At 50.2% G+C, this 24,209-nt stretch overlaps 1 protein-coding gene across 1 annotated transcript; it reads right to left on the reverse strand.

Annotated features, from left to right (window-relative positions):
* Positions 1-17,908: 17,908 nt before the first annotated feature.
* Rnf112 (ring finger protein 112) lies at positions 17,909-23,784 on the reverse strand. The gene is made up of 15 exons (XM_059269383.1): positions 23,662-23,784; positions 23,365-23,572; positions 23,163-23,203; positions 22,167-22,452; positions 21,784-21,990; positions 21,530-21,658; positions 21,240-21,344; positions 20,684-20,734; positions 20,352-20,408; positions 20,197-20,271; positions 19,947-20,067; positions 19,676-19,845; positions 19,534-19,587; positions 19,312-19,386; positions 17,909-19,222 (listed from the first exon to the last, which is right to left on the reverse strand). The coding sequence occupies exons 2-15, from the start codon at positions 23,416-23,418 to the stop codon at positions 18,752-18,754; spliced, it is 1,896 nt and encodes a 631-aa protein (XP_059125366.1). The 5' UTR covers positions 23,419-23,572; positions 23,662-23,784; the 3' UTR covers positions 17,909-18,751.
* Positions 23,785-24,209: the final 425 nt, after the last annotated feature.

Raw genomic sequence — 24,209 nt, forward strand, 5'->3', positions numbered from 1 at the left:
GGTGCCATCCTCTGAACTCCACACCTTGGAGTGTCATGGCACACACATGCCCTTATTCAAACTCACGCATGCACACGGGCACATGCACATTCACATACACACAACATCTTTATAATTAGCAGAAAATCGCCAGCCCCAACACCTGTCCAGCCACCGAAGAAAGGGCCTATTGCGTGCCCTGATCTGGGCCAGCCTAGATCTCTCTTAACAATGCTGTCCCTCTTCTCCGGCACCCCATTTTTCTTTTGAACTGAAAGGCTCCCTCTGTCTGCCCCAGTTTTACTTTGTCACTGAGAGTGTCCACGTGTCTGCATCATTGTAGACAGCCAGCCAGCTTCAGCAGGTGTGGGCTCCAGTGCCAAACAGACTGAGGTCACCTGTGAACTCTTTCTCCCTTTAAAACATAGATATTGCATCCAAATGAAGCTAAGCATGAAGTACAGTTGGGAAAACTGGGGGAAGCCAGGGAAGGCTGGGAGAGCCAGGGAATCCATGTGCAAAATGTGCAGGAAGCTGTGTGGGCTCAGGAGTCAGGCTCTCCTGACTGCAGGAGCCTAGAACACTCTGCTGCTGTCTTTTCTGGCAATGTTAAAAGAGTTATTTTGAGAGCAGCTCTTTAAAAAAAAAAAAAATCCTTTGGGAAAGTAATTTACATCTGTAAAGGAAGTACTGGGTATAAGCACCCACCCCAGGAAGAGGATGCTCCTGATAGCTGCCACCAAGAGCAAGCGCTGGTGCCTCACACACAGCACCTGGATGTGTGGATTCCTTTATACTGCGGGCATTCAGGGAACACCGGGCATCCGAGGCTTTCTCTAAGCAACCTCTACCTGCCTAAACCTGCCTAAAGCAGTGGTTCTCGACATGTGGGTCACAACCCCTTTTGGTAATGTGGGTGGGGGTGTCAAACAACCTTCTTACAGGGGTCACCTAAGACCAGCCAAATATCGGATATTTACATTACAATTCGTAACAGTAACACAATACAGCTATGAAGTAGCAACAAAATAATGTTATGGTTGGGGGGGGGGGTCACCACAACATGGGGAACTGTATTAAAGGGTAGCAGCGTTAGAAAGTTGAGAACCACTGCCCTTGAGGAACTATCTCACTGTGTATACTGCCTTCTCAGGAACCTTATCAGCCAGGGGAGGTTAACACAAACCGCATGAGAGATTGGTCACCAGATAGAGTGTGGGTGACTCAGAGAATCACCCAAACAGGAAAGCCTCTACCTACCCCCAGAGGTCAGAGGTCGGAGAGCTAAAAAGAACTCATATCAAATGGACTCCCTTCCCAGAGCGGCAGAGGGGGAGTTCACTGGGAGCAGCTTTCTGTCCACAGAAGGCTCCAAACTGGCCAGGGGTGATCATGCTCGGCCTTCACGGTCTTTACAAAGCAGGGTGCCGTGTACCGACTGCCGTTCGCTGTGCAGAGGAGCTGCCCAAGTGAGCCACAGGCCTTTCTTTGGTGGCTGATTTAATTCACTCAGTATAGTGTCTCTACGTGTCACCCTCGTGGCACGTGACAGAGTCCTCCTTTCTGAAGGCTGAGAGGGATTCTATTGCACTTTCGATCGCTGCCCCTGCTACCAGTGGACGTCAAGGGCCGCCTCCCCCTTGGTGACTGAATAGCGCAGCACTAAGCATGACTGTGCAAACACCTCGGATTCCGATGCTTTTAGGTACGTGACCAGATGGATTCAACATGGCGCTATTTCTGGTTCTGAGGTGCCGCCTACTGGTGTCTGTACTGTTCCACATCCCCACAGATCGGCTGCCCACAGGTGGAGGTAGAATTAAACGCTTATGCTGCATTTTTATCTCACTGATGAATAATTTAGACATTGCTTACTCTGGATTACCACTGTTGCTTATTCAGCTATTAAAAATACCAGCACAGGGGCTGGAACAATGGTTCAGTGCGTAAGAGCACTGGCTGCTCTTGCCGAGGATCCAGGCTCAGTTCCCAGCACCTCTGAGACAGCTCACAACCTTCTGTGACTCCAGTTCCAGGGGATACGACACCCTCCGCAGACCTCCAAGGGTGCCAGGCATGCACATGGTGCACAGTCATACATGCAGGCAAAACACTCACAGCACTTAGGTTAAAAATAAATCTTAAAAAATAGCACAAGTTCCTAACTCATCTGTTAATCTAACAACAGAGAATATGGTCCTCAGAAAATGATTTTTAGAGCTCTATTTTATTCTGCACACCCACATGCACACAGCATGCAACGTGCATAAACACAACATGCACACACGCATACACGCAACATGCACACACACAATACAGGTAACTGTAGAGTAATTAACTCGGTTTGCAGTTTGACATGGTGTTAAAACAGGAAAACTTAGAGACTCCACCAAAAACCTGTTAAAACTGAAGGAGAACACTAAAAAAAAAATGTATAAACTACAGCATCAACATACAAATCACCTTTGTTTGTATCTCAGAAAGAGATTTGTACCGTCATTTCTATTAGTATTTCTTACTTGCATCTGTTTATTTGTGTGTGTGTATGTGTGTGTGTGTGTGTGTGTACACAAACATGCTCGTGTACATACATGTGTTGTAGCACACTTGTGGAGGTTAGAGGATAACCTGTGGAAATCAGAATCACATTTCCTGACTTCAAAGTACATAAATACAAGCCGGGCCTAGTGGCTTTGACCTGTAATTTTAGTAACCGGGGAGGCAGAGGCAGGAAGATTGCATGTTCGGAGGCAGGTCAGTCAACTTAGCAACTCTGTCTCAAAATAAATAAAAAGTAAATCTATACAAATCAAAGGTGAGCGTGGGTCGGCTCAGGGGTAAAGATAGTTGCTGTCGAGCCTGATGACTTAAGTTCGATCCTTGACACCCACGGGAGAGGAGAGACCTGACCTCCGTGTATAGCATTGGCATGCCTGTGATCATGCATATAAACAAACAAACAAGTAAATAAATATGTAAAAGAAGGGTCTAGCTAAAGAGGTAGCTCACTGTTACAGTGTTTGTTTAGGGAGATCAAGGCCTCGGGTTCAACACCAAACACCAAAAGAGTGTGCTCCCCACCTGTAATATAAAACACGTGGTGATGATGTGAAAGGAGGTGTATCAATCAATCAATGGAACAGAACAAGGTCTTGAAACAAACCCGTGAGTATGCATCTGATCCGTGACAGGGTGTCAGCAAGACACAGTGGAGAAAGGAAGGTCTCTTCTTCACCAAAGGCTTCTGGGAAAACTAGATCTCAAGCATGTAAAATAATGAAGATGAACTTCCACCTTACACCACATACAAAAATCAGTGCAAAATCAATAAAAGACGTTTAAGACTCAAAGAAAAGATAGAGGAAAAGCTTCATGGTGTGGGAGTGGGCAGTGAATTTTTAATGTGACAAAGCACAAGAAATGAAGTGAGAACCAGACACATGGGACCTTGTCAAAGTACAACACTTCAGTGCAGTGAAGAAAACAGTCAGCAGTTGGAAGTGTGACCTACAGGAGGAGAAAATATTCACAAGTCGTGTAACTTAATGAAGGTTTCACATTCACAGCCTGTATAGAACTCACTAACATCAAAAGCAAAACCAGACAGAGCCAAACAGGTAGACAGCTCTCTAGAGCTCTATACAAAAGGTCTGCGGGCTCACGAAAAGACTCTCTGCATCACTAGCCATCAGGGAAACTCAAGTTAAAAAGGAGTTATTAATCCACATGTGAGTATTATATACATATATAAAGACACGGAGTGTTGGTGAAAACGTGAAGGTAGAGCCCTTGCACATTATGGGCTGAAAAGAAAGAGAATGCAGTATCTATAGGATAGCATATTGAGTCTCCTGAAAAAAATTAAAAATAGAACTACCATATGGCCCCAAAATTCCACTTCTGAGTACTTATTTAAAGAAATTGAAATTAGAATCTAGAAGAGATATTTGCAAAATCGTGTTTATTACAGCTTTATTCACAATAGCCAAGAGGTAGAAGCAACGCACGCATGCACTCAAAATGCAGCAGCGTATGTACTCCGAGGGATTCATACAGCTGTAAACAAGGGAGAACGCTGACCTATGTGATGCAGATGACTCCCGAGAGCACTGTGAAATAATATAACGGGAAACAAAGACTGCTTTACTCCGTTTCTGAGGTGTGGAGAGCCAGGGAACAGAGAATAGAACTGTGCTGGGGGAGGGGAGGGTGGAGGCTGCTATTGATCTCCTGTGGGCTTTAGTTATACAGACTAAAGAAGTGATTGAGATCTGCCAATCACACACCGGCAGCTAGCAACACTGCGGCATACTCTGAACTCTCAGAAAGCGGGAAGGTCTCACACACAGCATCTCTACCAAAAGCTTAACAGTGGAAATAAAAGAGTTGTATAATATAATCTGCTGTTTGGCTTGTCTTATTTTTTTAGGCAGGCTCTCTGGCCCATGCCGACCTCGAACCCTCTATGTAGTCACTGATGACTTTGACAGAAATCCTTTCACAGATTGCTGAGGAATGCTAAAAGTATCCTCCATCAATCCTTCTGTTTTCCCTGTCAGCGTCCAGCCCAGGCTGAGCCTAGGATGTCGTCTTGGACATAGTAGGCCTGTCCTTCTGGGGTGCTCGGGGTTTTCCTTTGTACCTAACAGGGTGAATTAGCGAGATGACAGACTAGTAGACCCCAGCCTTTATTACTACATAGAGGCTCAGAATTAACACAGTCTATAGATCTAGGAATCCAAACGTTTGCGTGGGAATTCCAGAAATCAGCTAAGAAGCTGTTTCTCCCCCCAGGTGAGATCAAGCCAGAGCACTACACGGAAATTATAAAAGTCCTGGTAAAATGGCTCAAGGTGAAGACACTGGGGGCCAAGCCTGACAAGCTGAGTTTGATCCCCTAAACCCACATGGTGGGAGGAAAGAACCAACTCCCACGGGTTGTCCCCTGACCTCACATTCACTCTGTGGTAACCACCCAGCACCCCACGCCCTCCAAATAAATAAATGTAAAAAAAAGAAGAAGAAATTGGTCAGAAGAGCCGCTTTGCTTTATCCCCAATCACTCCGTTAAGCTAACACCACTCACTCCGGTTTGTGGCTTCTCCCTGGGATGGGGGTGGGGTGGGGTGGGGGTGGGGTGGGGGTGGGGTGGGGTGATGCACAAAAGCCTGGTTTTCAATTCATCTAAGAGCGCTAATTGAACGGGCATAGTTTGGAAGCCTGTGGGCCCTTGAAACTTATGGCAAGTTCTCACTGTCACCACAGTGCCAACTCGTGGAGCACGGATAGTAGACAGATGTGTGCAGAGCTGGCCCAGGGCCTGGCATCTCGCTTGACCTGTGGACCTGCAGGAAGCTGGTATATGCTCACGAACTGCTGAGAACACAGGAGACATGGTGTACCACATGTCTGATGTACCACACACTTGCAGCACAGCAATGCAAACCAGGAGCCCGAGATGCGAGCTCCCCAGGGATCTATGCAGAAGAGGAGGAGGAAGGATTGCAAGAGCCAGATGGGATGGAAGACTCCAAAGGAAACAGAGTCTTCCAGATACAGCAGGACTGATGTACATACGAACTCACAGAGACTGTGGCAGCATGCACAGGCCTGCACAGGTTATAGCCCTGACAGGCGGAAGCGGACACGGGCTCCCACCCCTAACCAAGAAGCTATCTGTAATTGACAGCTGCTGACACAGGGAAAATTAGTTTTCGCCAATGGAATCTCTCTGGGTATATTAACCTCAGGGCAGGCCCCATGCCAGGAGTAGTTGACCAACACAAAACAAACTCAAAGGTATTTTTGAAGTCTTTTTTTTAAACCTCATTTTGCTTTGTTTGGTCTTTGGTGGCGGTGGGTGTCAGAAATCGGGCGCTGCACCAGCCTGCCCCTCAGGGACTCAGCAACTCAGCAGCTACCTCGTCACTAGTCTCCAACCCTTCAAAAGGTCCCTGCCATCACAGACCTCTCACACTCTCTCTGTTCTCTCTGTCTCCCTGTCTCTCTGCCTGCCTGTCTGTTTGTCTGTCTCTCATGCCCCTACTTTGAGATGGCCTTTTGCTCCCCCTCTCCGATAAACTTCTTATGTGAGATGTGTTTTGTGGTGTGATATCTTTGCAGCACACCTTGGCTCACACCTGCCAAGGTACCTTCTGCCAATAAATCCTAACAGTGGGGTTGTTTGTTTATTTGTTTGTTTTGTTTTGTTTTGTTTTGTCTTATTAGTCTTTTGCTTGTTTATTTTTATTTTTGATTTTGTGGTTTTCTGGACATTTTTGTGTGTTTCTTATTGTTTGCTTTTATTTTGTATGGTTGTTTGTTTTAAAGAGAGAGGGGAAAAAAGAAGATGAAGTTGAGTGAAGAAGGAGGTGGGAAGGATCTAGAAGGAATTGCAGGAAGGGAAAAACATGATTAAAATATATTGTATGAAAAAATTTTTTTCAATGAAGGAAAGAGATGCAAGTTCCTGAGAAAGAAATCATTAAACGTCCCTAACTGAACAAGTACGTGTTGTGTCAGCTTCTGTCACTGTAACAGGAGAGAAACAATTTAGAGGAGAGAAACATTGGTTTGTGATGCATGGTTTCAAGCATGTTACTCCGTGGTAGTCTGACTCCATTGTTCATGGGCCATGACAAAACAGAACATCAGCACGGAATGGACAGAGTAGAGCAGGACTGTTCCCTCGTAGGGGTGTGCAGCAGAGAGGAGAGGATGCCTGAACGCTGCCTCTTCCTCCTCCTCCTCCTCCTCCTCCTCCTCCTCCTCCTCCTCCTCGTCTTCCTCATTTGAAGGTAGGCAGGTCTTCCTCTTCAGTGCTGTGAGAAGTCCCTCAAAGATACTGTACCAAGAAGTGTGCTTTACTACCTTGCTAGGCATTCTCAACCAAATCAAGAAACACATCACACTCCCCAAAGATTTCAGAGGCCCCTAGAAACTCTAGAAGACTCATTGGTGGAGATCGTTCCCTGGGTCAAGCTGATCAATAAAGACTAAAAGAGGTGGGTGCTTTTCCAAAGGCTGGAAACTTAGCAACAAACAAACAAGCCAAAGGGCACGTGTGCTCACACCTGTGCACGTGTACCCACCTGTGCACATGTGGATGTAATGCACGTGCACACAAGTCCACAGAATCATGGCCCTTTAGAAGGAAGAAAATGAATCCAGAAGCCAACCTCAAAGAAAAATTAATCTACCTGACAAAGTACTCAAAATAAATTGCCTTAAAGAAGTACAACAAATTTTTAAGAGAATGCAGACAGACAGATAAGTGGAATCTGGAAAGTAGGCCAGGACAAAAGGAGAGGTCAGCAGAGAGAAAAGCATTAAAAAAGAGGCTGAGTAGCTCTGGAAGGGGAGGATGCTATAATCGAGGGGGCGGGGCACTGTAGGGATTCACTTCGTCCGGGTCAAGCAGAAGAGTCAGCACAGATCACTTGGAATCATCATCCAGTTTGAAAAGGGTAGGTGAAATGATGGAGGGGCCTAAAGGACTTACAGGACACCATCAAGTTCATCACACACACACACACACACACACACACACACACACACACACACACAATGAGATTTCCATTAGATGGAAAAGTGAGAGAGCCCTTCCCTGAAGTTCAAAGTCAAAAGACCCCACCCAGGAGCCAGGTGTAGTAGCTCTCGCCATTAATCCCAGCACTCGGGAAACAGATGCAGGTGGATCTCTGTGAGTTCAAGGTCAGCCTGGTCTACAGAGTGAGTTTCAGGACAGCCAGAACTGCACAGTGATATGTATGAGATGTACATCCTGTCGAAAGAGAAGGAAGAAAGGAAGGAAGGAAGGAAGGAAGGAAGGAAGGAAGGAAGGAAGGAAGGAAGGTAGGAAGGAAGAGAAAAGACTCTACCCAGAATAACTTGAGGAAAGTCACACTAGACACAAAGAAACTTTCAAAATCCCAAAACAAAGAACACAAACCATTGAAAACAGCATGGATCTAGCAACCATCAGGAACCAGAGAGCTCCGCTTGGATTATATAGAGTGTCTGAGCAGAAACACCACCCGTCAGAAGGAAGTGGGTGATGACGTCAATCTGCTGCCTCAGAAATGGAGTTCTGTCCAGAGCACTGTGTGGAGAAAATAGTTTCTCCCAGAACACTACACCACACAAGACTTTCAAAAGCAGAAAGAACAAAAGACAGGTGTGGTAGTACACATCTGTTATCCCAGTCCTTGGTGGAGTAGAGGCAGGGAGATCTTGAGCAGCCTGATCTACACAGCAAGATCCCAAGAGAAAGAGAGGATTGAGGCCTTTCCCACACAAACAAAGCTGGGCGCCTATCACCACAGCCTGCCTGGAAAGTCCTGGCATATGAAGCTCTTTAAATTGAGATCAAAGTCCATTGGGAATCAACATAAAACATAGAAAGAGAAAGCTGGCTGATAAAAGTGAACAGACAGACAAGTGCAGGCTCCTTATAATACGATAGTCATGGATGTATATAAGTTTCAATTCTTATGCAGGATTTAAAAGATAAAAGAATACAATAATTATAGTTATAAAACTGTTAGTGGTTACAAACACATGAATGTGCTCTGTGCCATTAATAACTGTGTAAGAAATATAAAGGAGTAAATTTTAATACAATTAAATTATCCATTTAGAAAAATTGTTATAAATAGAAGATATTTCTCCTCAATCATCATGGAAACTACAAAGAAACTACCTATAGAAGATACTGAAAAGAAAAAAGACGTGACTCAAACTGTCACTGAAAAAAAAAATCAGGCCAGGCTTGGTAGTACACATGCCTTTCATCCCAGCACTCTGGAGGCAGAGGCAGGTGGAGCTCTATGAGTCTGAGGCCAGCTAAGGCTACATAGTGAGACCTGTCTCAAAGAGGGAAAAAAAACAGCAAAAAATAAAGGCCAAAAAAAAGGAAAAGAGAAACAATCTGTACAAGATGCAGAAAACAATTAAATAGATAGAAAAATTCTTCCCTGTTGATTGATAGTGTGTGTGTGTGTGTGTGTGTGTGTGTGTGTGTGTGTGTGTGTGTTTAGGATTGAACCTAGGACCTTGTGCATGCTAGAAAAGCACTCTACCATGAAGTGCTATATCTAACACACAATACTTACTTTAAATGTAAATAGATTAAACTGTAATTAAAAAGCATAGAGTAGCTGAACGGATTTTAAAAATGAAGACTGAACTATAAGTTGCCTACAAAAGAGACACACTCTAAATGTAAGAACATAGCTAGTGGAAGTGACAGAAACTGATATTCCGTGCAGCTGATAACCATGACCAGCAAAGCGGGCCATTCACAGATGACAAATAGCTTCAGTTGAAAACCGTCACAAGAAACAAACTCAGCATTACATAATCAAAGCCATTGCACCAGGAAGATGTAAATGATAAGTATGTACGTCATCTTATGAATTGTAAATGTGTGCATTTATTCTTGAGGGCCATCTTTGCCCTTCTCAAAGCACCTTCTTTGACACAACATGCTTGCTTCACCAACGGGCGTGGGGAGCCAAGCCTCCATTCACTAATGGCAGGAACGCAAATTGCTAGGATGTGGTCTGGTTAGACGCTTTGCTCATGATTTATCCAAATGCCACAGAGACTTGAATGAATCTTCAAGCTTCATTTTGTCAGGCTTGCGAGATGGTTCCGTGGGTAAAGTGCTTCGGGCGTGCCCGACAGCTGTGCTGTTTGGGGGGCTGTAGAACCCTCGGGCGGAAGGCGCGGCTCGTGGAAGCGGGCTGCATCAGAAGTGAGACACTAAGGACCATAGCCTGGCCCCACTTCGGATCCCAGCCCTGTTTCCTGGTTTGCCACAACGTGAGGCACCTCTGCGCTTACTGCCGCCACCGTGGCCTCCCCTCCGCCTTCCTGCAGTGGCAGATTGAAACCTGGAACCCAAAGACACCTCCTCCAGGAGGCTGCTTCTGCCGGCCATCCCAGCGGTGAGAAAAGTGAGTAATAAAATGGGGCCTCTCACTCCTCATCACCGACACAGAAGCCCGGATCTGGGACAGCAACCACATGAAGTTCACGAAGCGACGTGAGGCCGTCTCAGATGCTAGTTCCGTGAAGGGCATCAGAGCTCTGCAGCCCCGCCTGCTACAGTGGCATGTGAGCCAAGATGAGAAGCCAAGGTCTGGAAGGGAGCGTGGCAGGCGCTGCACACAAACCCAAGCAGCCAAAGATTAAAAAAAAAATTACTTCAAGCTGGCGCTGAGAAAGCATCAAGAACGAGAAGAGATTACTAATAGTTAAATATGAAGAATTATTTCTGGGGAAGAAATGCTTTTGAAAATCCATTTTGAATATTTTTCTACTGAAAATCTGAAGTAAAACATCCCTTTGTTTAAAATACCTTAGGGTAAGCCGGGCGGTGGTGGCGCACGCCTTTAATCCCAGCACTCGGGAGGCAGAGCCAGGCAGATCTCTGTGAGTTCGAGGCCAGCCTGGACTACCAAGTGAGTCCCAGGAAAGGCGCAAAGCTATACAGAGAAACCCTGTCTCGAAAAACCAAAAAAAAAAAAAAAAATACCTTAGGGTAAAAGAATTTCAGATCTCTGTGCTGCCTGAGCACAGGCCAGTCACTGGGAAGCACTGTCTTCACAGAAGGCAGCAGCTGGCCCAGGGGTTTCAGGCCACATGGTGGATGTCACATTCACACTGGCTTCCCCTTCTCTGTATTCTTCACCTACAGATAGCTGATTGGTCCAGCGGTTCGAGATTCTTTTTTATCCCAAAGTTGAGGAGAAGAGGAGCCTTTGGGAGCTAAGGAGAAAAAAGCTGGCATTTGCTGCTAGCAAACTGCCTCCCAGTCGGATGCATTAAACCCAGGCAGAGACACAACTAAAAAAGATGAACATTAGAAACTGTGTTTGGGAGCTCAAGAGAGAGCTCAGTGGGTAAAGTGTTCGCTGTGCCAGTAGGACAGCCTGGGACTGGTTCCCCAGAACCCATGTAAAAGCCAGACATGGCCGTGTATGCCCATAACTCCAGTGCTGGGGAGCGGAGGCAGGCAGATCCTGGGGCTTGCCAGCCAGTCTAACCCAAACAGTGAGCTCCAGATTCAGTTAGAGATCCTATCAGAACACACACACACACACACATACACACACACACACACATACACACACACATACACATACACACACACACACACATCCACCCATACACACACATCCACACACACCCATACACATCTACACATCCACACACATCCACACGTACATACACATACACACACACACACACACACACACACACACACACACACACACACGTGTCCAGGAACTGAAATTGGAGCACAACTCAAATTTGAACGAGCAGATGAAAGAGTGAGTCATCCTGCCTGCGGATTGAAAAATTCACACAAAGATAATGAAGAATGAGGGGAAAAATGGGGTTGGGGATTTAGCTCAGTGGTAGAGCACTTGCCTAGCAAGCGCAAGGCCCTGGGTTTGGTCCTCAGCTCTGAAAACAAGAAAAGCTTCAAAGGTCAGAGCAATTTATAGAATAAGGAATTGCCTCATTCCCTATCATGCCCAAATCATATATAACAGCCAATAAAAAACTTTAAATTAAGGGCCGGAGCAATGACTCAGCAGTTAAGAGCACTGGCTACTTCTCTAGAGGACGCAGGTTCAATTCCCAGCACCCACATGGCAGCTCACAACTGTCTATGACTCCAGTTCCAGGGGATCTGCATATGGGTGCAGGCAAAATACCCATACAAATAAAATAAATATTTTTTAAAAATCTTTCAATTATTCTGACGGGTCACATGTGGAATCATGTGGAAGCAGTGACCAGTTTGAGGCCTCACATTTGTGGTTACTGCTGGTGAGATCCCGGAGCTTCAGGCTGGCCTGGAATTTGATCAGTATAAACTGACTCCAAGAAGCCTACTAGGGCAGTCATGCTGGAGCCAGGACTTAAAACAAACCTGAGGCAGGCTAGGAAGACACAGAAAATTACGGGGACATGGGCAGGGGGAAAAGCCCCTCATCCAGTAGTCTGCTGGAAACGCCTCACCAGCCAAAGCAAGAATCCCTGCTCTATACATTCGCTGCAAAGGGCGCAGGAAATGGGAGACTATTCCTTTACATGTACATAGTTTACTTCAAAATAGCAACGAGCCGGGCTCATGACTGAGTCTGACTTTGGGCCAGGCCTGATTCCTTTCCCCAGACATTTTCTGGGCAACTCCAACAAGACTCTTGGTGGCTGCACCTGCTCCCTGCATCCCTGTGGCCCAGATCTTTACAGTGTGGATTGCAGTCCTGGGGGTCCCCTCAGGAGCCACACAGGGACCTCACTTGAGTTCCTTAATGATTCTTTACAGATAGCAGCTTCACATTGCCAGACCAATCAGATACCCACAGGCAAAGAATGCAGGGGGCCCTCAAATTCTCCTAGAGACACCCACACCCATGTTCTGGGGGTATACCTCTCTTTCTCCTAACCTCGTGCTTAAAATCCATATTAAAATACCTTTACTAGACCCAACTCTGCTTCATACTAACCCACCCCAAAATTGAGGCGGAACACCTCAAGCTGCTATGGGAGACAGAACAGAGCTGTGACCCCTCCCCCATCCCTCTAACCACTGACAAAATCTCCACACTGATAAACGTCTGTATGGGTCTGTCATGCAACAGAGAAAAGTTGGAAAATAGAGGTTTACCAGACTTTGATGAGAACTAAAATGTCTCCAAAAATAAAAGCCACTCAAGGCCTCGCAGCTCACAGCCTCTGGAATTTACCTGGGCAAAACAGTGACATTTCTAAGCCGCAGGACAGCCCTCATACTTAAAACCTCACTTTTAATATGACGAGAAACTTTGGTTCATTTTAGGAACTATGGACCAAGAAAAGCTCTAAGAGACCTCAGCTGGGCCACAGGGGTTAGCTAACAATCATAACTTGTCCCCACGTCGTGGTGTTCAGACTCACCTCGGGAGGGGGTTTAAAGCACCCTCACTGTTCTCCACTATGTGGGGCAGGTGGCATAGCCAAAGATGTGTTAGAGGCCATGCATGGAGGCTCATGTCTGTAATCTCAGCATTTGGGAAACCAAAGAAGGAGGATCACCAAGAGTTCAAGGTAAGCCTGGGCTACACAGTGAGCTCCAGTCCAGCTTGGGCTAAAGAGTGAGATCCTTTCTCAGTACCCCTCTCCCCAATCAACAACAATGCTAAGAGGCCTGATGCCCGTCAGCAGGTTCCTGACATGCATGGGTTCTTAGCACAAGGTGCTACAAAAGGCTCTCCTCTGTCCCTTCCTTGGCCAGGGACTTGGAGCTAGGTGGACTCCATGGGAGCAAAGCTATGACAGGTAAGAGATTAGGTCTCCTTGTGGTATAGAGGATGCCCAGGGGGCCTGAGGGCACTGTCGTTCAGGAATGAGGCGGGTTGTGTCAGATGCTCCTGTACACGCTCGTCATCCGCTTAAGTAGAACAGATGAATCAGACTCCACGGGTCCATCCGGTGCTCTTCCTGAGAAGGATGCTCACACTCCACCGCTTGCCTTGCTAGAGATGAGAGGCACCCCACAGGCAAACATTGCACTCTCCTTTGAGTGCTTGTCTGACAGGCTATGAATGTGGGCTGAGACCATGTTCTGTGCCCAATTTAGCCCAATTCTCTCATATCGTGTTCAGCGCTTTAAAGGACTTCTCTCTTCCTGCAAAGCTTGACATATAAAATCAGAAGGACCTAGAAATGTCCTCCTTGGGAGCCTACCACCCCATCAACCAATCCAGAGATTTTGTGTGCAGAAAGGTGTTCTGGAGGGAACGCAGGCTGTCCCCACATGGGGAGGGCTCCTTAAGTGTTCTTTTCAAAGGAAAAGAATAATCCAACTGAGTTCATGCCCTCCACACAAGTCAGCTCCGCAGGAGGACTAGAGTGGGGTTCCCAACGGGACTTCAGTTCTGTATTCTCTAGGCTGATAGTGGGCCATTCTAATAAACCCTCGGTTACTGTCATAGCTAGCCTCGGTGGCCTGTGTGTTGTTTTTCCGTTACCATGACAACTTGAGATAATTACCTTATTCAGATGAAAGCTTCATGGGGGAAACAAGGTTCGGGGCTTTAGTGAGAGCTTGGCCCCACTGCTCTCGGGCCCATGGTGAGGCAGTATGTCATGGCGTGTGTGCAAACATCCCACCTCACAGTGGCAGGGAAGCAAAGAGGGAAGGGGCTGGGGTCCCAGTATCCCCTTCGAGGGCACATCTCAGTGACCTAACTTCCTCCCGCTGGATCCCATGCCTTAAAGTCCTTCCAATAATACCATGAGACTAGAAACAAGCCTTTAACACGTAAGCCTTTGGGGATATTGGTCCAAACTCTAACCTGTCTGTCTTGAATTCATGATTTCAATTACTTTAAGACTCACAATTTAGCTAGGCGGCGGCGGCGGCGGGGGCGGCGCACACCTTTACTCCCAGCACTCAGGAGGCAAAGCCAGGTGGATCTCTGTGAGTTTGAGGCCAGCCTGGTCTACAGAGCAAGACCCAGGACAGGCACCAAAACTGCATAGAGAAACTCTGTCTTGAAAAACAAAAAAAAGAAAAAGAAAAGAAAAGAAAAAGACTTACAATGTATTAAAAGTCAGTACATTATTTACTAACATTGCTTTGTATTCCTGCACTGCCAGTGCTGGGCCATAGAAGCATGCTCACTGACAACTTATTCCCAGGAGAGATGTGGCATGTAAAGACTTGCTAGGTACAGTCCTTGTTAGGGACAGGGACAGGCAAGCGTGGCTTTGGAAACAAAGGGCAAGTTGTACTTACATAGTTTGTCGTACAAATGTGCAAGGCTTTGACACTTGAACAACTCTGTTTAAAGGTTAAATAAACGGCTCACCCAGGACTGTCTTTCTGCGTGTCCCAGGGCCATGCGGTTCCAGCACGCAATCACTCTGTCAGCAGGGCATTTCAGCTAGGTGCTCTGACAGCTGAGGCTTCCCAGGTAAACTTACGGGAAACTGTGAAAGTTCCCATAGTGAATGATGCTGCAGAGTCCTCAAGCCTCATCCATGAGCATGCCTGGGCCATAGACTGCATCTGCCTGGCCGTATAGATGAGTGTGTGATGGGTGACCATCTTTGTCAACTTATCTAGGTTTAGAATCAGCCAGAAGTAAAGCACATCTCTGTAAAGGCCTTTCAGGGAGTTTTAAGTGAGGGAGAAAGACCCACTCTAAATGTGGATGGACCATCCCATGGCCTAAGGTCCCAGATATAATAAAATGGGGGCGGGGGGAGAGAGGAAGCCAGCAATAGACAGTACCCTCTTTTCTTGCTTGGTTGGCCACGAAGCAAACAGCTGTCATGCGCATTGGGCTCCTGTCACAACACACAGGACCAAGTGACCATGAACCAGGCTCTCTGAGACCATAAAAGCCAATCTTGTCCTCTCAGCTGTCTGTTCATGTACTGGCCACAGAGACGAAAGCACAGCACGGGTAGGGTTTCTTTTGGTCTCTGTATTGTCATTTCCAGATCACACGCGATCAGCCCTGTGCATTGAACGTGTGTGAGAAGGGAATCGCCTTCCTTCTTTTTGCGCATTGGTGGAGAGAGTATTCTGGGTTGGCAAGGGGCTTCACTTTTTAAAAACTTCTTCCTCTACCACATGAGTTCTAGATTTCAAGTATTCCTGGGTGGGCAGTTAGCAAATGGTTTGTCACGACAGGAGCCGTGTTTCCTTATCGCTCACCAGCCAACTAGCGTTTGTCAGCGTGTCTTACAGGGACACCCCGACACCCCGTTCCAAAGAGCACGGGTCTGTTCCTTGGTTAAGAAAGCAGCACCAAGCCACAAATGAGCTCAGGGCCTCATGCACTCAAGGCAGTCAGCATTTATTCGGGCTCATGGTGTGGCTTCCTGCAGGGCAGTGGGATGGGGCTTCAGGATGCGGCTCCCTGTGTCTTGTGGACCCTCCATCTTCAAGACTAGGGAAATTCAGAATTAGGGGCTGCAAGGTATAACAGCAATCTCTAACCCAGAGACCTATGACAAGAGAATCTTGGAGGCCTGGGTTGCTGTCTGGTGGATCCCAGAACCAATGCTGAAAACCCAGTACTAGTTTGGGGTGTCGTTTAAAGGTAACTCAGAGCCGGTCAATGGGATACTTGGTCTTTGTCAGACCTTTAAGAAATGGGGCCTAGGTCAGGTCACTAGGGAGCCAACCCTCAGTGGAAGTTCTTATGAAACCTCTTCTCCCTCTCCCTCTCCCCCTTTTCCTTCCCCCTCCTCTCTCTCTCTGGCTTCCTGTCTTGGCACATGGGGACTCCCTCTCATACACCCTCCTCCCACGTTATGCCAAGCACCACAAGATTCTCACCAGAGCCAAGCTGATGCCAGCACACACCCTTGGACCTCCAAAACTATAAGTTAAATAACGTGCTTGGCTTCAGGTATTTTACCATAGGAATGAAGAAATGGAATCACACACACTCAGAAGCCACCTAATTGGGGTGAGAATCATAAGGCTGCCTGGGGGTCTGGAGAGACTTGTAAGTGTGAGGGCTTTGTAGAACAAGGGGTCTGACACCAGAGGTCTTGGGTTCAAGTCCTGGTTTGTCTGTCACTAGTTGTCTCAGCTGACGCCGAGACACACCATTCCTCTGGGCTTCTGGGTCCTCCTCTACACAGATGTGTGTTGTTCCTACTGATGTTTCCAAGCTTAAGGAGTAGATGTTTGGGAATGCTTTGAAAAATAGAAGGCACAAGACAAATGCCTTGGAATATTCATTTTCCCACAGAAGTCTCTCTAGCGGAGCTAGCTTCTCCCATCTGTTCAGTGAGTACAAAGAGGTTGACCTTGGAGTTTCCTCCAAGTTCCTGTGGGAGGGGGCTCCTCACCACACAACACCGCCTTCTCAGTCCTCAGAGGCCCTTATGTCCTGAGCCTGCCAACCCCAATCTCTGGAAGGCTTTGCAGCTCATGTGTCTACCAGATGACAGAGGAGGACGCTATGACGCTCCCAGAAAACCTTGCTGTGCAAACACCACACACTGTCTAGTCCCTGTCCCCACGCAGGGCCCAGCTTCCAAAAAGGGTCATCCTCACTTGCCCCTACCCCACCCATCCTCCTTCCCAGCTCTGGGATTTTCCTACATTGGGTATTTTATCCTCCAGTCCCAGACCATGTCCTCTGCCGCCCCTCAAAATTTCCCTGAGCTGGACATGCCTGCCGGCAGAAGCATCCAGAAAGGAACATCTTGATTTCAGCAAAGCCCTTAACAGCACATCTTCCAATGTCTGTATATTAACGCCAGCCTGGACGTCAGAGCCCCTGTTTCTCCACTAGCCAGCTGGACAGTCTTATTTGAGACTCTGTCTTGGTTGTGCATCTGTCAGATGCAGGGTTTGGACAGAGCGAGCATGTTGCAATTCTGAGATTGGAGGTGTGACTGGGGGGAGAATCCAGTGTAACCCACTGGCTAGCCCTGCACAGTGGATCCTGGCTTCTCTCTTTTTCCAGTCTGACCGAGGCCTCCCTGTCATGGCTCTTTTGTCTCCCGCTGGAACAGATGTCGGCTCCCTACTGATGGAGTCCGCAGAGTCAGCTTCTCGGGGGACCAACACGAGGACTGGACCCAAAGTCCTTGCAAAGGTGGCTGTGTACTTGGCCCTTGGCCAAAGGCTCCTGCCACCACCAAGCCAGGGCATGGTACTCCTCAGATCACTTCCAATTTCAGTGTCCCCGTCCCCACCACCACGCTCTGATAATGGAACTCTTCGTCACTTCCTCCCACCCCAAATTCTCATTTCAATTACACACTGAGAAGCTGCCACTCACACACACATTTTATTCTTATATAAAATAAAGGGTCGTGTGCCCAACATCCTTTACAGTTTAATAGCCCAGAGGTCTCCTTAGAAATTTCCATCTCCCCCCCCCCCCCTGAGAGAGGCTCCCTGGGGGCTTGTTGTGAAGAGCTACATCAAGGAGGTCTTACAACGTGGCACAGAGGGCCCACAGCTCAAGGGAGAGGGGCCTTGTTTAAGGACTGAACTCATTTCCTCTGTTTTCCCCTACCAGACGCTGGCAGAACCTGGTCGACTGCCTTAGCAGACTGCAATCAGAGGTGTGGTTCTTTGGCATTTAATCCGACTTGATCCATCCAAATGGGCTTGGCATGGGGCCCAGGCCCAGGAGGACTGCAGGAGACTGGGGTACGGGGCGGTTCAGGACACACATCTGGACACCCCGCTGAAGAGCAGCGAGGCCGGCCCCGCCTGTCCTTCTGGAGCAGTTTTGGGACCAAGTCGCTGCTCCAGGGTTATATCCCTCAGTCCGTCAGTACCCATCTCTGTCCTGTGGTCCGTCCTCTTCCTCCCTGTTAGGGCCCCCAGCTCCAAAGTCAGTCATACTGGGACCTGTCCCAACTGTAAAAAGGACAGGGCTCTGGATCGAGGGATATATTTCCAGGCCAGGGCCCTCCGGGGAAATACACTGGAGTAGGGTGGGGCGAGTGGAGCCTTATTTATGGTGGGAGATCCTGGGCTCCAGTGAGTAGCAATTATCCACAGCCGGAAACAGGCTTCACATCCTGTCTACTGCACCCCAAGCACAGCCTCCTGGCCAGAAAGCCCCGTCAGGTTCCTGGACTCAGCTTAAATCCCCAGCTCAGCCAGTGAATGACATGGGGCACTCAACAGGGCCACTATGATGTGGTCCCCTCCGAATCCCTGGCATGTCCACATCCTTCCCCTTGCCCTTCATCTCTTTCGCCCTTCAGCGTCTCCTAGCTGTTATTCTTCCTGGAGAAGGGGCTCTCGGTCTCCCCCCTGGACCCTCTCATCTTCCTCTTTCTCCATGCAGCCCACGGTAGCAGCCAGGCCAGCACCCACGCCACCCCCAACTACAGCAGCCCCCGTGGCCCCCACCGCTGCCCCAGCGGCCACCATCCCAGCCTCCGCAGCCAATGCTGCTGCCGCCATGCCTGCACCCACCACGCCCCCTGCCAGGCCCATGAGCCCAGCACCTACAGCGCCCCCGACGGCGGCCAGGTGGCCACAGAAGCGCATGGTGTAGGAGTCCATGAAGGCCTTGGCCTCCGCCTGCAGCTCGGCTTCCAGGGCCTCCAGGGTCTGCTCTCTCTCCTTGCACAACAAGGCCACACCATGACGGGCCAAGATGGCATCCTTCTGGGTGGAGAGGAGGTTCCGCATGGTGTCAGGCAGGACTCGGAGCGCAGAGAAGATGCGCTTAGTGGCCATATCCTGTGGCAGTGGGAAGGGAAGGAGGTGGTCCAACTGGGCACCCGGGCAGCCTCTCTGGCGCAGCCTCCCCTGCAGACCCTGGGGCTCACCTGCTGCCTCACGTATTCCTCAAACTCCTTCTTGGCAGCTTCCACTTTCCTCAGGTCATGAAGCTGAGCAGCCATCTGTCCGTGGGAAAACCCAAGCTGCCTCCCTTTTTCCTCCTCAGCCAGAACACTACCAGTTCCTCATCTCCACTCCCAGGGTATGCAGACCCTTACCCCAGATCTCTCTCCTTGACCCCATCCTCCCCGAGGGGAGGAGCTCCTTACCTCATCTGGAGAGCTGAAACTGGGCCCGGTTTTCCCCATCCAGCCCGAGAGGTTCTGCAGAGACATCCCACCCAGGTCAGGGAAAGCAAGCGCGCGCCTGCCGGCTGCTGCGGAGGCCAGGGTCCCCCGGAAGTTTTCACACCTTGATCTCCTGCGCCAGCTGCTGCCCAGTGAGCAGGCGTCTGTCCCCTCTGGCCATGGCACGCCCCTCACTCCAGTAGCCCTGGCAGCGGCTCTTGGCATGCTGGGGTGCTGTGCTCAGCACATCCGAGATGTAGGCCCGGAAGAGGTGGGAGAAGTCATCTTCTGTGTCTGAGAAAGAGATTCCTCGGGCTGAGGAGCCTGGGGCTGGGAGAGACTGGGCCAAAGCTGGGAAGCAATGTCAGGGAGGTCTCCACCCCTGGAACACTTACTGCCTCTTGGGCTTGCTTGGCCTTTGTTTACCCACTGTCTCTCAGGAGCAGGCAGGAGGTAACAGCGGGCCCGTTTCCCTAGGAGCAGCTCCTGGACCTTGGGGTATTTGCCGGACAGCTTCTGAAAGATGGATTGTGGAGAGTTGTGAGCCAAGGGAGCAGCCTCCGCCTGTAGACACACTTCTGGGACGCCACCCAGCCTCCCTCACCTGCTGCCCTGGCATCAGTCTCTTCCCTCTGCACTTCTTACCTGGAGTATGTCACCCACGTGCCCTGGCCCTGACTTATTGTGATGGGAAGAGTCACGAACTAAGAGGTCCAGATGCTGGAAGAGAAAGGGGTCCTGACTCCAGAAGCTGGGTTTGGCAGTATCTGGACTGACAAGTCCAGAAAGAGGTGTCTCACCTGGATTGGCACCATCCCATAATGCTTGCCCATCACCTCCGCCACGTGAACGAACATCTGGGAAAGGGTACAGAGAGTTTTAGGGTTGGGCTGCCTCCCAAGCCTTCTCTCTAGTCACCCTGGACCACTAGGGGAGCCAAGCTCCCTGCCTCTGGCTTGAAGATTCTCTTACCTCTCCCCAAACCAGGCACCTCATGCTCAACTATCTGTCCTGAAGCCCTACTAAGCCAGTTCAAGTGTCATGAAATCCTAAGCCTGAATGGGAAGGCGTGCGTTCCCTTTGACCGCCTTGTGGTCAGAGTGTGATAACTTCACACCAGAGGCTGCCTCACCTCTAGGTAGCCCAGGTCTGTGTCCTTCAGCTCTTGGGAGGTGTTCAGAATCTGGAATGGAGGAAAACAGGAAGATGCAAGAAGATTTGCAGAAGTAGGAAGGGTTCTGTGAGGAGCTCCTGAGCGGCCTTTATCCCAGAGCACAGGCCCAGTCAGGCCTGAGCCTTTCAGCCTAGGTGCGAGCCATCTTCCAGCAGACCTGGAGATTCCAGCAGACCTGGAGAGTTTTGTGGTCCTGCGGGCCTCCAGCTGTCCTTGAGGCCCATCATCCCACCTTTAGAGCAACCCACCTGCCCACCTTCCCTAGGAACATCTTCCTCTTTCCAGAAGCACCTTCCAGAACCTGCATGAACCCCAGACACTCAAATCTGCAAAGTTCTCAGTTCTGAGGAAGCTGAGCTAGGGAATGGTGTGCAGGGGTGTGTGTGTGCCACCCTGGGGAATGGTGTGCAGGGGTGTGTGTGCCACCCTGGGGAATGGTGTGCAGGGGTGTGTGTGTGTGCCACCCTGGGGAATGGTGTGCAGGGTGGCCAACCCACCCGAGCACCTCTCTCACCTGGTAGGAGCTGAGCATCATGGTGAGAGCATAGAGCTTGACCCTTGTTTCCCTGCTCAGTTCTGGGCTCATGACGTCTCCTGTGTCCACTAAGAACACAGCCACCTAGCGAGGACACAAATCAAGGGGTTAGGCCTGCCTTGCTTTGCCCAGCTCCTTTCTCTGTCCTTACCCCAGAGATGTCTTCTCACTCCTCTCTTTCCTCTCTCCCCTCCATCCCTCCACCCTATATCATCCGGTTGGTTTCCTTCCTTGATCCATGCTGACTTCCATCTGCTCTTCTCCCTTACCTTCTTCCCTTCTTTTCCCAGCAGAAAGGGGTGACTCCACATCCAGATGCCCCTGGTAAGACCATTGGCACCCCATCTGACCCCAGGCAGGGACCCCTCTGTTCTGGGCCTGCCACTGTCACCTGATTCCTGCAGATGAAGAAGAAGGTCTCAGGCGGTCCATTCTGCATCCCCAGAGATGATGCTTCCCTCCCAGAGCCGACCTGGGGCTCTCACTTGGCCTCCCTGCAACCTCCTGCCAGCCCTGCCCTCACCAGGCCTGGTAAGCCTCTGAGCAAGTGGTCCAGAAGGAAGGACTTTCCTGAGTGCTGCTCTCCCAGGACAGCAAGTAAACAGACGGGTGTGTCCCTGGCCAGGGGATGCTTCAGACAGCGGTTTATGGCCCCCATCCTGAGGATGAGGCCTCCAGAGGCATTGATACGCACCAACAGCAGCCGCTCTGCCCTCACAGCACAGGTCTCCTGGGTGGGACAGAGAAGGGTACCCTGAGCATCCCAAATGAGACTGACCCCAAGTTGGAAGTGTGTCCAGACTGGAACCCTGTGCCCCTTCCTAACAATTTAGAATAGGGATCAAAGCTAATCCCCCGTCTTGGATCTAATCAGAGATCTCTGAGTGCAGAGATAACGTCCCTCACCTGCAGTGCAGGGGGCAGCGGCCGCTGTGGCAGGAGCTTCATCCTCTCCCCTAGGCTGCGGAGGCCCTTCCTTTGCTTGCAGATTTTCCGGCACTCGGGGCAGCATGGTGGCTCACATCCCGGGATTCGATGTGTGCTGAAGCACCGAACGCAGAAGTCATGACCACAGTCCAGTGAGATGGGCTCTCGAAGCCTTTCCAGACAGATGGAGCAGGTAGGCGGCTCCCGGGGTGGGGAGGGACGTTGTCCCAGGCCCAGCTCCAGCTTGGGGAATGATGCATGGGACCTGGAAGATAGGGCATCATCTGAAAGTTGGGTGCCTGTTGGGTGCAGGGTTTGGAGGGCTGACAGCTTAGGGATGAAGGCTCCTCTGTGCCACCTCAGCTTCCTAGGGCCACCTGGAGGATGAGCTCCACCCATTCCTCACCTCCTTGTACCCCAGGTCCTGGCCATCCTAAGTGAGAGCAACCCTCAGGGAATCCTGGCTCTGCACATGCCAGCCGTGCAGCCGTGGGTGAGGTCCAAAGGAGAGACTGGCAGTGCCCTGGCTGGGGCTGGGGACAGTCCTTAGCGATGACTACCTCATTTACAAGGTGTCCAGGGCCAATACTCGGGAAACCCATAGAGCACCAGCCTTTTTGCAGCGGAGCTTCCTCAAGGGGGGACAAACTACAGTCTCGGCTGCCGGGATAGTCAGGAGAAGGCGGTAGCTTCCTGGCACCCAGGCAGCATTCTGCAGCTGAACAGATGGTCAGGTTCTCGGAGGATTCCTTGCACTCTCCGAGCTGAGCATCTGTAGCACCCACCTGCTTGTCCTGGTCCCTCCCTGCACAGCCTGGCCCATCCGGCCTTGTGCTTCCTCCCGGGGAAGAGCCCTGCAGAGCGCTCAGCAACCAGCCTGCTGGACTGCAGAGATCCGTGCTCCTGGACCAGCTCTGCCAGCTGACCTGCCAGGCCCACTGCACCAATCCCAGCCCAGAAGGCCCCGTGGCTCACCAACTGTTGCTGCTGTTTCCCATGAAGCTTCGTTTGCTCTCCTATGAGTAGGGGGAGGGGACAGATTTAGAACAGAATCCAGACCTTATCTTCCTGCCGGGTTTCCAGGGTCCTTCCGCCGCCGCCGCCACCCTCCCCCTTCCCAGGTGGCTTCTTCCCACCCCCAACTCTCCTTCCCAGATTTTAGGGCTTGAAGACTTGCCCGTTTGCCAAGCCGATGACAAAAAGCAGTGACTGACAGAGTGGGCCTCGGCATGGGAGGCTGGAATGGCAGAGGGTCCGATGCTCAGAGAGGAAGCCCACGGAGGCCGTTTGCCGGTAGGACAGCCTTTCACCCAGAGGGCTAGCGGAGCAGGTGGAGAGTGGAGCAGGGGGATGGGCTCCTCAGAGGCTCTGCCTAGCTGTCAGCGCTGGAGAACAAATGAGCTGGTCAGAAAAAAAAAGAGGCTGTAAAGGAGGGTGGATTCACCCCAGGGGGAGGAGACAGGGCTGCGGGTACCAGGGCTTCGGAGGAGGGATGAACCACCCAGCCCAGCTCAGAATCCCTGGCAGAGGCTGGGATGCAGGCAAGCCGAGGCGGCGAGTCTCCATGGAGACGAAAGGGAAAGATAAGGACAGGGAGGAGGAGGGGGACGGAGAGCGTGAAGCCACGTGGATGCACCTGGCACAGCAGAAAGACGCTCCTAATGGAGCCCAGGACCGCACTGACCCCATAAGAGCAGTGGCGGTCTTCAGGGCCCCGGGCAGGGTGGGCAGAGAGGAGGGGTGTAGGAAACAGGAGAGTGGGCAGCTGCAGCAGACCAGGGAAGCTATTGGTCCATTCCATCCCATTACCTACTTTGACGGAGCATCCTCTATGTGCAGAGCAGCACGATGCCACTGTGCTGCATGTGACCCTGTGCATCTTGCTACCCTCTCCCAGGGTATGTCCCTGGTGCCTGCTAGCTTCCCATCTTCCTCATCATCTGGGGCTCTGCAAGTCCCCTGGTGGGTGGGGCATGGTTTTTTTCCCTCCCAGGGACTTTTTCTCTGCTACAAACTTGTGAA

This window comes from Peromyscus eremicus, chromosome 8a (genome assembly GCF_949786415.1).
Source record: "Peromyscus eremicus chromosome 8a, PerEre_H2_v1, whole genome shotgun sequence".
In the NCBI taxonomy this organism is placed as follows: Eukaryota; Metazoa; Chordata; class Mammalia; order Rodentia; family Cricetidae; genus Peromyscus; species Peromyscus eremicus.

Coding starts and splice junctions, on each gene's coding strand:
- Rnf112 (XM_059269383.1), bottom strand. CDS start 23,418: ATGCCGAGGCCCACTCTGTCAGTCACTGCTTTTTGTCATCGGCTTGGC. Junction 19,588..19,675: donor AGCTGGCGCAGGAGATCAAG/GTGTGAAAACTT, acceptor ATGTCTCTGCAG/AACCTCTCGGGCTGGATGGG. Junction 19,387..19,533: donor GTTTCAGCTCTCCAGATGAG/GTAAGGAGCTCC, acceptor TCCCACGGACAG/ATGGCTGCTCAGCTTCATGA.